Source organism: Centruroides sculpturatus, unplaced genomic scaffold (genome assembly GCF_000671375.1).
Source record: "Centruroides sculpturatus isolate CEXI.00-Female unplaced genomic scaffold, Cexi_2.0 scaffold1, whole genome shotgun sequence".
NCBI lineage: Eukaryota > Metazoa > Arthropoda > Arachnida > Scorpiones > Buthidae > Centruroides > Centruroides sculpturatus.
In genome coordinates, this window is record NW_019384326.1 from 445,091 (window position 1) to 463,406 (window position 18,316).

General features: G+C 32.3%; 1 protein-coding gene across 3 annotated transcripts; it reads right to left on the reverse strand.

The window, feature by feature from the left end:
* Positions 1–5,172: 5,172 nt before the first annotated feature.
* Positions 5,173–18,316, reverse strand: LOC111627592 (aspartate--tRNA ligase, cytoplasmic-like). 3 transcript variants are annotated; one of them, XM_023371183.1, is made up of 15 exons: positions 16,622–16,747; positions 14,917–15,010; positions 14,684–14,852; positions 13,675–13,777; positions 12,516–12,618; positions 12,323–12,397; positions 12,060–12,240; positions 11,646–11,780; positions 11,424–11,571; positions 11,283–11,351; positions 11,094–11,214; positions 5,813–5,893; positions 5,615–5,726; positions 5,473–5,544; positions 5,173–5,398 (listed from the first exon to the last, which is right to left on the reverse strand). In XM_023371183.1, the coding sequence occupies exons 1-15, from the start codon at positions 16,693–16,695 to the stop codon at positions 5,307–5,309; spliced, it is 1,629 nt and encodes a 542-aa protein (XP_023226951.1). In that variant the 5' UTR covers positions 16,696–16,747; the 3' UTR covers positions 5,173–5,306. The 3 variants fall into 3 exon arrangements, with proteins under 3 accessions (XP_023226951.1, XP_023226964.1, XP_023226955.1); XM_023371196.1 differs by lacking the exon at positions 16,622–16,747 and adding an exon at positions 18,064–18,316 and having other exon boundaries at positions 5,307–5,398; XM_023371187.1 differs by lacking the exon at positions 16,622–16,747 and adding an exon at positions 16,757–16,885 and having other exon boundaries at positions 5,307–5,398.

Sequence of the window (18,316 nt, forward strand, 5' to 3'; positions counted from 1 at the left end):
GGCAGGGTTAAAATGGAATAATATTTTAAAGTTTTATTTTATTTTTAATAGAAAGAATTTTTTTAATTTTTAAATTTAAATATTATTAATTACTTAACTGATTAATTCACATTATGCTAAAAATATTAATATAATACGTAACATTCGTATTTTTTTTTTTAAATGTTTATAATCCTTTAGCGCCTCCTTATTTTTAAAACTAATTTATGTTGATTTTTTTTTTTTTTAATCGGGAAGTGTTAAATAATTTTCATATTTTTCAAAACTAGCTTTTATTTATGAATTTTAAAATTATTTTATTAGAAATTATGTGATTCGACATTATCTGTGGCGGGGTGAAAGCGTGCAGCGATTTTACAAAACAGGTCCGGATTCGATTTTCTTATTATGCGCCGTTTTCTGTGGAGGTGATATTAATTTAGAAAATAAAAATTAAGAGTATTCTAGTTATTATACATGATAAAAATAGAAACAGTTACACATTTAACAACACAGTATTTTTGTCTAAATGCATATTTAAATGTTTCGCATTCAAAATTATTTGGCCCACCAGTGGTCGAGTGGATTAAATCACTAAATACTCGTAACTGGTTGTAAGTTTGCGATACACAAACAGGCTGGACAAGTGGTTTTCAAGGTTTTCTTCGCATATCAAATAACTAAATAAGGACTAGTTTCCTATAGAAAGTCCTTCCGGGAGGCATCCCTCCTGAGCAGATCACTCACGTGTTGCATTGCTGTATCCCAGCAAACCAACCAAATCAAAATTATACGAGTGGTCAAAAGTTCTCGGAATTCTGATAAAGCACTGTAATGGTAGAACACATAGAAATGCTTATGTAATCTTCAAAGTAGGGCCCTTCAGCGCGCGCACACACACACACACACACACAAGTGTGTGTATGTGTGTCGATCTTGCCATTGTTGAAGCATCGTTGAAAGGCTTTCTTTGGAATATTCAAGAGTTTGACCTTCGCATGCATTTAATTTAATATCCTCTTTGGTTGAGTAAGGCATCAACTTGAAACCCATTTTTAGCACAAGTGATAAGTACTCGATGCGTTATCGTGATACAGAAACCATTCTCTTCGCTGCTTGTTATGCCATTTCTATCGAACTGCATCTCTCAATCTATGTAACAATGTCGCGAACAACGGATTTGTACCAATTAATAAACCAGTTTAGATGTGGCAAAAGACCTTGTACCATAATGTTTGACATTATTTGAAAGTTTGCGAAAGCGTTTGCCACTGATCCATTGTTTACCGGTTTCTCAACGTGCTATCAACAGTATGAAGCATGCTTCGGAGTAACACAGGTGTGGTCACACTAAGCAACTGCAGCTGACTTCACTAAACGAACGGGTTAGTTCAAGTGCTATGCGAAATGGTATGTCATCGTGTATAGCATAAAATAACGTACTGTACGTACACCAAAATAATCATGTGTCTGTTCACAAAAATTATAAATACTATGGTTTTTAATGAGGTAACATAACACCGCTGTCTGCAACACTGTTACATAGATGTGAATATAACTTTATGATTTTGATTTCTAATAATTTATTATACTAATAAAATTACCAAATAAATGTTTGAGTCACAATTACTAAATAGTATTGCTACGTAATAAACAAAATTTTAATTGTTGAAAAATTGAAAGTATTAAATTTCTTATGCTCTGATTGCGAGAAAGCCGAGTGATAACACCAAAGCGAAAAAATTGCGTTGTCAAAAATAGTTGTAATGGCCCATTTGAAATGAATTGGAACTGGTCCGGACATTGAAACCAGAAAGAAAGATAAAACGCATAGGATTGTTGTAGAGTTATAATTATGCTACATTGTTATTTTACTGAATCGCGATTTTCTTGTGCGACAATCTAGAGAACAACGCTCTCACGCTGCAAGAGAATTTATTGCAGGTGGTTATTAAGGTATTGTTTTTCGTAAAATTTCTCTAAAAAGAATCATAAACTTGAAAACTGCTGTAGGAATCGCTTCAGAACACATCAGTTGAGAAATACAGTAGAGCATTGATTATCCGACTCAATTGGGGACTCAGGTTGGTCGGATAACTGAAAAAATCGGATAACCGAAAAGAATTAAAAAAATACATTATTAGTATAGTATATTAATAGTATTTAATTAGTATATTAGTATATCGCTATTAACCAACTTCGCGTTGAATTTTCATCTATGTTAAGCCTAACAAATTTTTTTTAAAATAATAATTGTCGCTATTGTATCGTTAAAAATTATTTTTAAATTATTTTATTGCTCACAAAACAAAACCATTCATAATTAGAAAATTAAGTCTTGTTTAAATACTGGCCTCCCTTCAATGGTCGAGTCAGTGTTGCCAGCTAAAACACGCAAAAATTTAACAAAAATAATATTAAAGTAGCCAAGACATAGCCAAATATTGTAGCGCCACATCACTAGTGGACATTTGAAATTTGCCGACTAGAACGGTCGGTTAACCGATGTGATGGTTAATCGGGAGTTGGATAATCGATGCTCTACTGTACTACAAAGCCTGCAGTTTAACTATTTATTTTTGAGAAATTCATAGAAAAAACCACTATGTACTATGTAACCACAGGATGCATACTATTTTTTTAAAAAACTCTTTCTGCCCTGTGGGCACTAAAATGGCTCCATTTTAGCAAGCCCATTATGAGTTCGGCCAGGCTCATAATGGGGCGGCTGGGTGGTGAAGGACGGGACCTGACATATCTGGACGGACCACTCCCGAAAACTCGGTACCAAAAACTAAAGCAGACGAACAATTGTAAGCACTAAATAATTTTGGTGCGAAAAATTAATGTTTGTCCGCATTTTCTCGGCAAAATATCTTTTTGTGTTGGCCACGACACCTGACTTTTGTGCGTCAACACACCTATTTAAGGTCTCTCGAGAGATAAGGTTTATCACCTTTGTCTCTGAAACGTCCTTTCCTTGTCAGAATAGTTTGGATTAGACTCTATTTTGAAGAAACACAAACAGTGTGCTAAATTATAAAAATACTAGCAGGTAGGCCCGGTGTTGCTCGGACAAAAGTAATGATAAGGAAGATTAACATTATTACGTTATAGTTAACCTCACCTATTTTCACAGAATGCAAGAATTGGGTCCCCTTGTTTCCAGACTAATTAGAGAATTTTTAGATGGGTCTAAAAATATGTTCGATTTCACAGAATGCAAGAATTGGGTCCCCTTGTTTCCAGACTAATTAGAGAATTTTTAGATGGTTCTAAAAATATGTTCGATTTCCCGCAAAAACGAAAAAAACTGCATCTGCATCTTGCACGTTGCTTTCTCTTAACAATTCCATTGTTACTAACACTTCCATTGTTGATGGAAGTGTTAAGCCTTAATCCTGTCCTCTCCCCCGTGGGGAGGAATTTCGAAAAATCCCTTCTTAGTGTGCGTTCTCATAACGTACCCTAACTGTGTACCAAATTTCAACTTTCAACTCCTAACCGTTTGGGCTCTGCACTTATTATTATTATCATCATCACCATCATTAACTTGTCTCGATTATATACATATAGATTGAGCATTAAGGATTTATGCAAAAAAATACGTAATCATTTTTGGTGACGTAATGCAATGTAACATGAGGATCTGCCAACAAGACAGACCCTCTTGGCAGAATTGCCTGTGTCCACCAGTAGCTGAGTGGATAAACAATTGAACACTGATAATTGCTCATAGGTTTGCACCTCACTAATGAGCAGGTTTTCTTCTTCAATCTAAACACTTAAGGACCAATTTCCCATAAAAAATACACCTGTGAAGCATCTCTCCTTTGAGAAATTGTCGCACCATATGTTGCCCACGTATGTGACCACATATGGCCCAATATTTATCTTTATCAAATAATAATGTATACAAGGGGAAAAAACTATTTGATAAAGATGAATACTTTGTGAAATTAATGAATATACCTAAATTTTTTAAAATGGTTAAGAAAATATTAGCTAATAAAATAAATTTACTAGAAAAAATGAACTCAACCAAAAAATATTTATATTATAGAAGTAATAAAAAACAGGAAATAACAGAAGAAAAAGATGTAGTATACTCATTTGATTGCAATTGTAGACAAAGAAAAACATATATAGGAGAAACAAAAAGAAAATTGAAAATACCTATAAAGGAACACATTCGTGCTATTAAAGGTAATTATGCAAATTCAGCAGTGGCTGAACACTGCAATACAAATGGATGCGAAATATATTTAAATATAGTTAAAATAAAGAGAAAAGAAAACAATAATTATAAAAGGCAATGGAATTAACAACGGGAAGAGAAATCCACCAATCCTAAGACAGTATTATCGACATGGTTGACACATTTATAGAGGAAACGTACTTAGAAATGGATATGTTGGTTTTAGGAAAATGTTTTCACAACCCCATTTTTTAAATATGAATGTTTTAAAATTATTGTGTTATATATACAGGATCAGACACATAAAACAGATTTTTATGTTGTTATTTTTATATTTCAATGTTATTAGAGACCAAAATAATGTAAGTCATTTTAATATTTATTATTGTACCGTGAATTATTATAGCATTATTGTAACCCTTTTTTAAATCTTGTTTTTAGCACATGGTGGCAGTAAACCTGCTGATGAGGGACCGAATGGTGCAAAACACAAAGTGTGTAAATTGTGTACAGGTAAATCAGGCCAATAATATTTTTCCTTTTTTCTCTAGGTAAGTTTCCTCATTTTGCAGGACTTGGACACCAGTGTAATAAGTCTTAGTAATACAATCTGTACTAGTAGACATTTAAATAATAAAATGATCTGATATTTTACCAAACTGCACTACCAGCATCTGAGCCACATGGAACTTGAGTTGCATGTGGCTCATAAGCCACCATTGATATAAATTAAATTACAGTTTGATTTATCAGGAATTTTAATTACAGATCTGAAGATTTCAGTCAACCCAATGATTGTAATAGTATCTGAAATTAAATATTCAGACTTAAATATTAACAAATATTCAAGCTGAATCCTTGCTTCCAATACTATTATATGTTGAAATTATCGTAAGAACTGATTAAAGGTTGATAAAGTTTATAATGAATCATTTATGTAAAAGAAAATGCTTAATATTTAATATAAATCTTAAAAGTATTAAATAATAAAATTGTTTTCTCATCACAAACTTGCAAATTTTTAATTCTATCATACTATAGACATCTACTTCATTCCGTAGCTTAAAAAATCAAGCTTATTCAAATCTACAAGCGTTTAATTGTATCACAATGCAAATTGAAATATCAATTATGGAGTGAGCCTCTTTGGATCTCTTGGGAACATTGAAGTCTTTCTAACATTGTCCAGGCCCAAGAACAGCATTGTAACTCGTTCTAGCCCTGAAATACAAGAAATGTCACGTATTTTTCCAAAAAAATTTAGAATAATCATCTCTATCGGTTTTAAATATTACCAATTCCTCCTCCAGCATGAGGTGGACATCCATATTTAAACGAGTCAATGTAGGCTTTAATTTTCTCTAAATCTAATTAAAATAGAAAAAAAGTTACATATCTGTAGCCATAATAACAAAAATTAGTTTAAAATCCACTTACTTATGCCATGTTCAGTCGCTCGCATGGTTAGAAAATCAGGATCATGAATTCGCTGAGCACCAGATAATATTTCTTCACCTCTCATAAACATATCATATGAATTTGATGATTTCTAAAAGTCATTTGAATGAATTACTGAATGTTATTTCACTTAAGAAAAAATTTTTTTTAAATGTGAAATGTTAATTGCACACTTACGGCATTGTGAGGATCTGGCATCGTGTAGAAGGGTCGAACTTTCAATGGATATTTGTCCAGAATGTAAAAGTCAGTATCGTACTAAAGGTATAAATGATTAAACAATTAATATATTTATTTAAAATTTAAAAAATTCAGTTAACTTTTTAAACAGATATGTTTATAAACTACAAATTTCTAGAAGTGCTTTAAGGTGAACAATTGTACAGGATGATTCAAGCCTATACATAGGCAAATGGTTCTCCTTATTAAGATAAGTTATTGAATATATGTGTGAGTGACGATTAACTGAATGCTCTCTTTCCACTCATGAGTATTGATATGTATATGCATCGCAATTGTGTCCCATAGGATGGAGTCTGTTTTGTATAAACTGTAGAATTGCTGTTATAAAGATTTATGATCAAAGGACCAACAAAGAAATAGAACTGTATTTTTTAATACAAGACACTAATATATGAGTTATTACAAATGAATCATTGGATATTAAATTTCTTTAACTCCCAAAGTATCGAGCTGGGTCATCCATGCCAGACATGAAATGAAAAAGCAACTCTCTAAATTTGAAATACATGTGTGAAGATTTCCTTGCAACAGACCAGGTGGCAGCATGACACATGTTGACAAAATTGTGGCTATGCAGCATAAGGCATTTCTGATGACTGTCTTTCAGCAGGATGGAGGTGCATATACCTGAATGCAGAAGTCTCATACCACTGAATTGGGCATTGAAGTAATGACGACTTAATGCTGTACAGATACCTCCCAGATCTCCGAACCTCACCCAATGTGATTTTTTTTTTCTGTCAGAATATGTATAAAACACAGTTCAAATGCCACCATCACCCATATCTTTGGCAGGGCTCAGAGACCACATTACTGCTGCAATTACAACCATCCAAGGAGACACACTATGAAGAGGCTATCACATGTAACAAGGAACACACACAGAGCCATCTGTAATAACCTTACATGTATCATAAGCTATATGATAGGCCTAATTCATAATGGAACTGATTCTTATATACAAGAAATGGAATCTCTTACAGTGGCAAGTAGTTAAATATGCACAAATATAAATATCCAATAATCCAATTTTTGGTTTAATGCCAAATGACTGCCAGATTACATTGGACTACAATAATGCTACTAATTATTAATTAACAGTCAAGTAATTTGGCCTAGAGGTCAGTTTTAGGTGCCATCTCTTGATAAATTTAATAATTTTAATTAAATTAATATTACTTATGGATACAAATTCACTGAGTTCAGCGTTAATAAAGTTCCTTTAGTATTAACGCAAGCACTTTCGACGAATGTATAATCGTCGTCTTCAGATGAAAAGAACAAATTTTAACAAGACAAATGTGCAGGATGTTCCAAAAGAACAGAATATTTAAATTCAAACAGGTGTCCAGAAGTTCCGTTAAGAACGTGCAAATAATTTTTGATATGTTCCAATTTATAACGCACCTAACATCGTATCACCAACGCGGTAGCATTTCCACGCATGCGCCACTAGCATCATAAAATATAAAAATTCGAACATATCAAAAATTATTTGCATGTTCTTAACGGAACTTCTGGATGCCTGTTTGAATTTAAATATTCTGTTCTTTTGGAACATCCTGCACATTTGTCTTGTTAAAATTTGTTCTTTTCACCTGAAGACGTCGATTATACATTCGTCGAAAGTGCTTGTGTTAATACTAAAGGAACTTTATTAATGATGAACTCAGTGAATTTGTATCCATAAGTTATACAAACATTGGTGTGAGTTTTAAATTTATTTTTACTTAAATTAATATTAAATAATTAATTTGGTAGATCTAACCAGTGAGGAACCAGTATGGTTATAGCTAATTTAATATAGCTAGTTCTGGAATAATTTAATTATTAATATGGTTATAGCTAATTTAATAGTTCTGGAAGCGAAGATCAGACAGAGGTCCAGGTAGCATAACTGGCAATGTGTTTGTAAAAGTAGAAGTTATGAGTTCATGTCCTATTTTTCTAAATCAATTATTAAGTATTAATTATAATTATTAAATTTATCAAGAGGTGGTGCCTAATGCCTACCTCAGGCCTAATTATTTGACATTTAATTAATAATTAGTAGTGTTATTGTAGTCCAATGTAATCTGATAATCATTTGGCATTAAGTTAAATAATTATTAAATAACCTGCTACAACATGAACAATGTGCTTTAATTTAATATTTCCTTTGTCAAACAGATAAACTGTAATTAAACATCAAAACTAACTGACAAATATAGTTTTGATGTTTAATTATAGTTTATCTGTGGGTTTTCCCTTATACAAAGATTAGATCAGCCAAAACTACACACAAAAAAATGTGTACACTCTAATTAATTAAAGCGTATTCTAAAAAAAAAAACTATTCTCTTCTAATAATAAAATTAATTCAAATAAAAATGGTTCAGCCAATATTATGCAAGTATCTTTTTTTCTTTATATATTGCATTTTAACATAGTAATTACTAACTGTTCATAAATTTAAACCACTAAATCCCAAGTGATCCCACAAATATATCTATACTAATATTATAAAGAGGTAATGTTTGTATGTATGTTAGTTTGTATGCAGCAGGTAATCTCCGAAACTACTCATCCGATTTCAAAAATTCTTTCACCAATATTTAGAATGGAACTTCAGGGTGGACATAGACTGTATATTATTCCATTAAACATGGGAGATGGACAGTTCTTTACGGTAAGCGACGGAATTAAGGCTTACCGTAAAGAACTCTGCTTCTATTTATACTATTTTAAATGCGGTTTTTTGCGTTTTTGATTGCGTTTTAATAGGGTACTTCAAGAGAATGTACACTAATAAAAAATTTTTCTAAAAATTTTCCCCCACGGGGGAAGTGTTATACATTTATAATAGATACATTTTGAGCCACAACAATGCGTGGCGGGGTCTGCTAGTATTTATATAAAACACAAGGTATCATCATTGTTCTAGTTGTTAAATACAGTATTAATAGTATGTTAATAGTGTGTTGAGGTAAAACCACTATTGACTGCACTCCTGGTAGTTGTTAGGTGACACTTACTCTGTATAACTACGCAATAAGGCAGTACAGTAATATCTGAGTTTTCGTTGCCTTCAGTTATTATTGATTTTTTTTGCGAAAAATTTCTCTTGGATTTCGTCAGTGTGCCCATGTGACCTCCTGCTAATTTTGTGAAAACATAGGACGACCCATGCATTTTCCTGCTCAGTTTGGCATTGTTTCTCATTGTGTGAGCCTTACCCTGTGCATCTAGCCAAACAATTCCATTGCTTTCCTTTCACCATGGAACCAAAGAAAGTTTCCAGAGCCAGTAGTCCTTCGAATGCCATGTTAAATGTTCATTATTCTTTACATTAGTTTTTATATTAATTTCTTATTATTTTTAGTATTAAACACAGTATCTATTCTCCATAAAATGTGTTTTGGTATGTATTTTGGAGTGTCTAGAACAAATTAATTGGATTTACATTGATTCATATGGAAATGATTGCCTTGGTTTTCATTGGTTTCAGATTTCGCAGATTGTTTTTGGACAGATTATCGACGAAAACCAAGGTATCACTGTACCTTTCAAGCAGGATGTTGCAAAATAGTGCTGAGTAGTGCCATAACACTACTTACATATCTAAAGGACGAAACACACACTAACTGCATTGATAAGAGCCACAAGATAAAGATTACCAAGTCAAGAGTGCCACTAATAAAACAATGCTGCCATAAGGCATTAAGCAACATATCTAGCAGTAATTTTGTACACTTTATGGAAGTGAAAACAACTCTTGCAAGGAATTTACATTTGCACACACAGCTCTCTCTATATATCCTTCCTTCCCCCGTCTCTTCTAATTTTTGTCTTGTTTCTCTTCTACTCTTTTAGTAGTAGTATCCAAATTATCTTAGAAAACTTCTCAAAATGAGAGAAAATCTACTTTAAAAAATTCATCTGAATAATTCCTTCTTTGTTTTTATTAGTAAACTAGCAGATCCTGCCACGCCTTGTTGTGGCTCAAAATGTATCTATTATAAATGTATAACACTTCCCCAGTGGGGAAAAATTTTTCGGAAAATCCCTTCTTAGTGTACATTCTGTTGACGTACCCTATTAAAACGCAATCAAAAACGGAAAAAACTGCATCTAAAATGGTATAAATAGAAGCAGAGTTCTTTATGGTAACCTTTTCCGTAAGGCTTACCGTAAAGAACTGTCCATCCCCCATGTTTAACGGAATAATATATAGCCTGTTTCTATCCTGAAGTTCCATTCTAAATATTGGTGAAAGAATTTTTGAAATCGGATGAGTAGTTTCGGAGATTACCTGCTGCATACAAACTAACATACATACATACAAACATTTCCTCTTTATAATATTAGTATAGATTAACCTTTCAACAGTGGACTAGTTGGGTATGGTTCCACCTCCAGTAATGGAGAATAAACGTGCAAAATTTTTAGTATTTTTCCACATGTTTTTTCTCATTACTGTTTCAAAAAAAGATTTTGTAAACAGTTATGTCTAGTAAAGAAAAGTCTTTTTTTTTATTGTTACATGATTCATTTTTTGTGTGAAATTTTTTTTGCAGTAGTTTTAGGCTAGTTTTTGGCAATACTTCGCAATATAGTTTGGCATCTATAGTCATCCCTCACCACTGCCACATGATCGCCCTTATATTAACCATTCAGCTTACTGCTGAGTGGTTAATATAAAATTCGGATCTGACACTTTTAATTATGTTTATCATCTTATGTCAGTAAGCATTACCATAACTGCTATACTTTTAGTTATGTTTATCACTTAGATATTATCATTTCAAGTGTATCACATCAAGTGAATTTTTCAATATGACGCAAATGTTTTTCTTCAGAGAAAAATGTAAAAAACATTAACACTTCCAGATTATACATCCATCTTGAGAATCTGAACAAAGATGTGTAAACCTACATTTTTAACCCTACAATGGTAGGCTGACATTCTATGGGGAATCCATTAATTAAAAAGGATGTTTGCATGATCATGAACATAAGTTTTTATTTGAATTTATTAGAATCGACATAATTTTTCAGTGAGTGTCAGTTCATTATCTGACCTTTGTAGAATGCCAATTTACATATATATATTCTTGATAACTTACTGTGTGGTATCTGTTCAACAGAATAAATTACAAATTTAAGACATACAAAGAAAATTGTGCAAAAAATTTAAAATATTTATGTGTTAACAATATAATTTTGATAAACTCACTTTAGCTTTCACTAACTTCCCAAGTAATTTTTCATTTGGTGTACTAAGATCTTCTTCTTCGTCCATTTCTACTCCGGCTTCTTTTAACATTGCAACAGCCTCAGGAAATTCAAGCCTCAGACTAAATATAAATTATTAAATGTTAAATTTTCATTAATCATTAGAAATGCTTATAAAAATTCTTCTCACCTTGGCTCAAGGAATTTAAAAGGTTCAGCAGGATACTGTTTATAGATTGTTTTAATTTCATCAGCATATCTGTTGGAATAAAATATTTAAAATAAAATTTTCTGTATATTCTTAACTATTTATGTTGCTGAATATTCTTACTTGGTTTGCAAACCTTTAAACATCTCAACAAACATTTCACCGATAACATTAATAACTTCATGATAGTGATAGTTGAAAGCCATTTCTAAATCGAGACCGACGAATTCGCACAAATGCCGATGAGTGTTTGAATCTTCTGCTCTAAATACTAAATAAAGTTTTAGTAAAATTAGAGATATTTTAATACATTGACATATTAAACAAAATTTTCCAGACTCTCACCGGCTCCGATAGTAAAAACTCTGTCGAAATCTGCTGCAATTGCCATTTGTTTATATAATTGTGGAGACTGTGCAAGATATGCACTACCTTTGAAATACGAAACTTCAAAAACATTTGCTCCACCTTCGCTTGCAGCTGTAGGTAAAATTAAATGAAAAAGCATCAATCTAAGAAGGCTCCACAGCACACATTTAGTATTTGCCAATTGTTGAATAATTGCCTGTTTGTCTTCCTTTGATTTGATACAATGTACCGACAAGGCATGGGAAACACTGAATACTGAATATTATTCATGAGTAAATCATCCACACTATGTTGTATTGACAAAATGTTTGCTCATCAGCACTTGGCAAATACAGAATGCGTGGAACTGCCTTTATATATTACAAAAATAATCAAGCATTTAGACATTACCAGAAATTATCTTTGGTGTGTGTATCTCGGTAAAGTGTCTTCTTTTCAATGCATCTCGAAACAACTCACAAACACCACCTTGCAAACGATAAATAGCTTGGTTGGCAGGTGTTCGGAGATCAAGCACGCGATTGTCTAATCGAGTGTCTTGGTTGACGTGAATTTTTAATCCTTCAGGATCCTGTTTACAAACATTTATCATCAATCACAAAACATATTTGTTGGAATTATGTTGTTTAAAGTATAAAAAAAATAAGACATACATCAAGATTTTCTGGTCTGGCAGCATCTTCTATCTGGAGAGGGAGGCGAGCTTCAGCAGCACTTATAACAAATAACTAGAAGTAGAAACAAATAAACCAATCAGACATTTCTAATAATTCTAACTGATATTATTATTCAATGTAAAATTTAAGAACATATATAATAAATAGAATAAAGTAAGTTTATATATACTTGGACTGCATGAAGTTCGACATCTTGCTGACTACAACTTTCAATTTTCTGAGGAACGACACGAATATATCCTTCCACATCAACTATAGATTCTTTAGTAATCCTAATTTTGAATTTTAAAATAAAAAGCAAGTTATTTTCTTGTTAACAGATTGGGCAAATTGCTTTAAAATAAAGTGGTGTCCAAAATTAAGTAAACAAACACAAAATTTATAATTTTTTACCAAATACTTTATTAAAATTTATAAAATTTGGTACACAGATAGTTTATTCAATAAGTAATCAACCTAGCCTTACTGAATAAAAAAATAAGAAAAATACAAAATGTAAAAATTATACTAAATATATGCAAAACTGAGGCAGCCAATCTCTAAAAAATAGAGGTTCAATAGGGAGTATGGTCATCTCTAACTACTATACAACTCTCACAATAAGCTTATATACTGAATACCAAGCTGTAGAAGAGGTCTTGTGGCAGTAAATCTTGCTCCTCCAGTAGAGCAATTGTTAGCTCCAGGGAGTGTTCTAGAAGAGTACAAGATCCAATGAGCACCCTAGGCCATCCCAGACATGCTCTATTGGATTCAGGTCAGATCTGGCTAGCCAAATCATCCTCCAAATATCCCCACTCTCAAATAATTCATTGACCAGCACTGCCTTGCAGACAAGTATTATTGTCCATAAAAATAAATTGGAGACCAATGGTACCCCTCAAAAGTCTTACACAGGGCATAAGAATCTCATCCCTGTATCTTTGAGCAGTCAAAGAGCTTCCCTCAAACATATGGAGAGATGTAAGACCATTCAAAATGATGCCTGCCCAAACCATGAGACCCCCCTCTCCCTGATGTTAGTGGATCCAAGGTTCTTTCCATATGAAGACTCATTGAGAGTCAGTGTCTAGACTAAATCTCGACTCATCACTGAAAATAACATGGGCTCACCAATCTTGGATCCAGGACTGATGTTCATGACACCAATTCAAGTGGACTCTCCTGTGAGGAGTAAGAAGTATACATGCTACTGATTGTCTTTCAATAAAAATTTATAGCATTCTAAACATGCATTTGACAGTTCAATATATAATATAATTAATTAAAAAAATATATTTACATGCAAATTATTTTGTGTAATTATTATAACTTGATTAGAGACTTACATTGAGGCAAATTTGACCATAGCCTTGCTGATGGTCTCAGATACCGCCACAAGTCCTTGCACCGAATACTGTTGTTGACGGAGAACGAAAAAACACTGTTTACCTAAACAAAATATCAATTTTAAAATTATTACAGATTCTTCCAAATTAACTGTTTAGCTTAATTAAAGCACCATTAACAGTAGTAAAATCTGATCACTGTCATAGGTGCATTATTCAAACTTCACCGCCATTAAAAGAAGCATTAATTAAGTTGAGTAATCAGTGGCTAGATCTGTTTAATACAATAAGATGATAACTGTATTGTTTAAATATAAAATAATAACTGCTAAGGCTTTTAGATATGAGAAGAGATAGCGAGAGAAAATAATGTTACGTTTTTTCCATTCAAAGACTTAACAGAGTTGAAACCTGAAATGCATTTCAAATAATGAGGTATATGATGATGATGTTCATACAGGACTTTTACAGCAATTTATATAAAAGACATCCTGTGGTTGAAGATAGAATTACAGTCCAGTTTAGTGTTTGAAGTTTTAGCATGTTTTGACAGTATAATTTGTTAATCTTTGTATTTTATAATAATCTTCACTAAAATCTGACAAACATTAGCATGTATACCCAAAGCAAAATCCAAATCTGTGATCTAGAGTAAGAATCGCAAACCTGTGGCATGTTGTGAGAAATCACCCAGCACATAATATATATGATTTTGACACAACCAACTGATCATCCCTTCCTCAATTAGCTTCTTTACATTTATTCTAATTAAAGCATATAATTTCACTTCTTTAAACATTGTTATTTAAAATTACACACACAACTCAAACAGGAAGTTTACAATATAATCACACCTTTTCTATAATTCACAAATTTGTATGCACAAATTTACATTCTAAAAAATCTTATTCAGTTTTTTGCTAATGCTTGATGAAGATCAATGTAAAATGGCCATAAACATTTATAACATATAATGAAAGGCCATAAAAATCAAACATCAAAACTTTACCTTTTGCTCGACTTGTATGTAATCGTCCTCTCACCCATAGCTTCTGATCTGCCAAATCTGCTGTTAACTCACTTATTTTATGTAATAGTTTCTTTGGTTTATTATGAGATTGCATCATTGGTAATTTCCCGTAGAAATCTTTAGAAAAGTCATCTTCTTCGACGACTTCCTGAAATATTCATCAGTCTATAAACATTGAAAGGTTAAAAAAAAAATTATAAAAAAATACTTACCTTCTGAGCCTGTCTTTCACTTTTTCTTGCCGCTTTCTCGGCCTCTTTAGCCTGCTTTTTAAGTGCTTTTTTGGATAAAGGTTGATCACCTTCACTAAAATGATATTTAAATATTAATTTCTTAATATATCAAAGATTCACATTGCTTCATTCATTCTATACATGATCTAATGTTAAATATTATAGACTACAGTCAATAAGCAAGCAAGCAGAAAATATGCAGAACATTTGAATTACTCATAAGTTACATAATGTTATTTTATATTTTTATCCTTTTCAACTACCATCCCTGTTATAATGCTCTCTAATACTGTCAATTACATTCCCCCACTAAAATTTATATAAGGCATATCTCTGATCAACCCCCTTAACTAAGGCACTGATTTTCAACCAGAGTGCTGGAGAATATAGTGCCGAGCAGCTTCATAATGCTTCTTACAAGTATTATTAAAAGTATGAAATGTGCATTAATTCTAATACAAAAGCAGAGTGCCGCAAGATAAAATTACCAAGTTGGAGTGCCAGTATTAGAAAACAGCTCAACAGAGGATACTAATTGTTGCATTATTTAATTACATGTATAACATACAAAGCAATGACAAACATGATTCACTATATGATACTTCAGAAACGAGAATAAATCACTGTTATCCAAGGGTCAAGAATCTAGTTTTGTGAACATCCCCTAATTACCCACTCACATCTGTGTTACATAATTTATGGACAGCCCCTTTGTTGACGTACGTATGTATGAAACATGATAGAGTAAAAATGATGGTAAAGTCACATAGCCTAATTTCACATTATTAATAAGCAAAAAAACCACTTTTTAACACTAATTTTGATTTATTGCAATTTTCTTCAAGTTATTTATGAAACTTAAATAAATATTCACCAATTTTCATACATTATAACTTAGTTTGTGACAGAATATTATAGATAAAATTCTAATTATGTTGAGATCCAAATGTGTACAATTACACCTCTGAATAAGACAGTTGGACCTTATCAGAGCTGTAGACCATACCCATAGGAGCAATAAAGTCAAAGAAACCACACCTCTACATGCAACCCTTGGCAAAATACGGATCCCCGAAATAGGTCCACTTTCAGATCGCAGGCAATCGGGAGTCGCATCGCTCTGCCAAGACTACCGCATTTAGCTATTTAGTCCACACAACTATTCTGGCTTTGAGCAGTCCACTTGACTGTTCATTGGTTACTTGATGTTATACAGTCATATGGGAGATTTGGAGACTCGTCCACACGCAGGCTATCACTCACGCATACATGCAAAGCATGGAGAATAGACACTATACTGGTATATAGTAAAAGCTGATCTTCTGACCTTTGGAGGCAAATATCTAGCCTGTACGGGTATGGTTCCTTTGACTTTTTTGCTCGTACAGGGGTCTACAATTCTGGAAGTAAGGTAAGAAACCTCTCATTCAGAGTTCACATCTTACTTCTAAATGTATTATTAATAAAACAACAGTTTAATTAACATAATTTTGGTAGAAGTTACGGTATACCGAAGTTACTATTAGGTCATTGAACTATATATAAATATACAAATGAATGGACTACAAGTAACTTCTACCATACATGTTTTGATCTTTAGATCTCAGTCATCAATTTAATTGAATATTTTATATATATATAAATTCTTTAAAAGGATAATAAAATTGATAAGCTTCCAACTCACCTTTTAAAGAATTTATATAATGTTAATTTTGTTGTATTTTTACATAAAAAGCTTCTGGTTAATCTAAACCACATTTTCACTTAATACAAATTTTTTAATATTAATTTATGTAGATTCGATTTTATAATTATTTACCCAGCCTTTTCTGGACTTTCTCGGGCCATTTTAGTCTTATTTTGAATTTAAATAGTTCATAAGTTAAAAATGTCGACTTTTCCAGTCAACAACGTGTTTGACACGTGACCATACAGAAAGTGTTGCCAGATATGTATTTAAAATCTATTATTATCACTTTTTCTTAATACAGTAATTTCAAACATATAAAAATTAATCCGTTTTAAAAATGTTTTATAATTTTTTATATTTATTTATAAAATATTATTTTATGTATATATTTGTTATTAAAAGCAATTTAATTTGTGTGTGTGTGTTTTTTTATTTAAATATTTAAAATTTAAAAGTCTTGCATCTGATTGGATCATTTGAAAATTTGAATTAATATTTTTAGTTCAATTCTTTAATATTCTTTATTAGTTCATTTGAAATGATTAAATCTTCGCTTACAAATTAAAGTAAAAGCAAGGAATTCGTACTGTGATTACTTATTTATACAAACTGGCAGGTTGTCAATGCTGTAAAGGCGTCAAACCCGCTCCCTGAGAGGTCTGGATTCGAGTTCGGATCTATTCACAGAAACTTTCAAGGGGCCTGATACGCCTAATGTTGTTGTATGCAATTTAATTTTTACTCTTTCAGTCCTGCAGGCACTAAAATGGCCTTTTTATCAAATTCATCGTACGTTCGGTTAAGCCCATAGTGGGGCGGTGGGTGGTGAGCGTCGGCCCGACATATCTGGGATTGCCTACTCCCGAAAAAGGCTTCTGGTTTTATAACTCGTTCGGATTCGTGCCCGGGTTCTCCAAAGAGGTAGGCTGACATTATAACAGCTCAGCCATCCGGCTATATGTTGTGTGCACTGTGTAAAAATTTCGCCGTAGTTTAAGCGGTTTTTTATGTTTATTAGCGCTTAAATTTTGAACTTAGTGCCATAGTGTTAATGTAGCACTTTATTTAACTCTAAATTTAGCTTTTATAACAAAAGAGTGATTTTTATTATCATTAAAGATCATATATGAACAGCCTTGTCTGATCAGCTAAATTTTCCATAGTATAAAAAAACTAGAAAGTCGAGTTGATCACACAAGTATTTATTTTTCTTAATTTCTTCACCAGAAGCAACGTCCATTGATCTAATAAAAATCTTCGGAAAGTCATATCTTTATCTGTTCAACAGAGAATTCGCTAAAATAGACTACATGTAGCTGCATCTTGCTTTCAAACTTAGAGGAAGCCAACCAATGGTCGAGTACACAAAACCTCTGAACTGGCTAGCTACTTGAATTTTCCGGGTTTTTTTCGTGTGTTAAATAGGGAACACTTACTAAAACACCTTTTCTTGCAGCCGACGCTTTATTATAACGACTTTCAAACGTTTTCGATCTTATATATTTCCGGTTACAATGACGTCATGTACAACGGATTATAAGCGAGTTCGAAAGATTTAAAAAACAGTTATTCGTACTAAGCGTTCGATTTACGATTATGTCGTTTATTTTGTTACTTAGTTAATTTTATTTTCTTGAGAAAGGTCTTTTAATAAGATCGAAAACGTTTGAAAGTCGTTATAATAAAGCG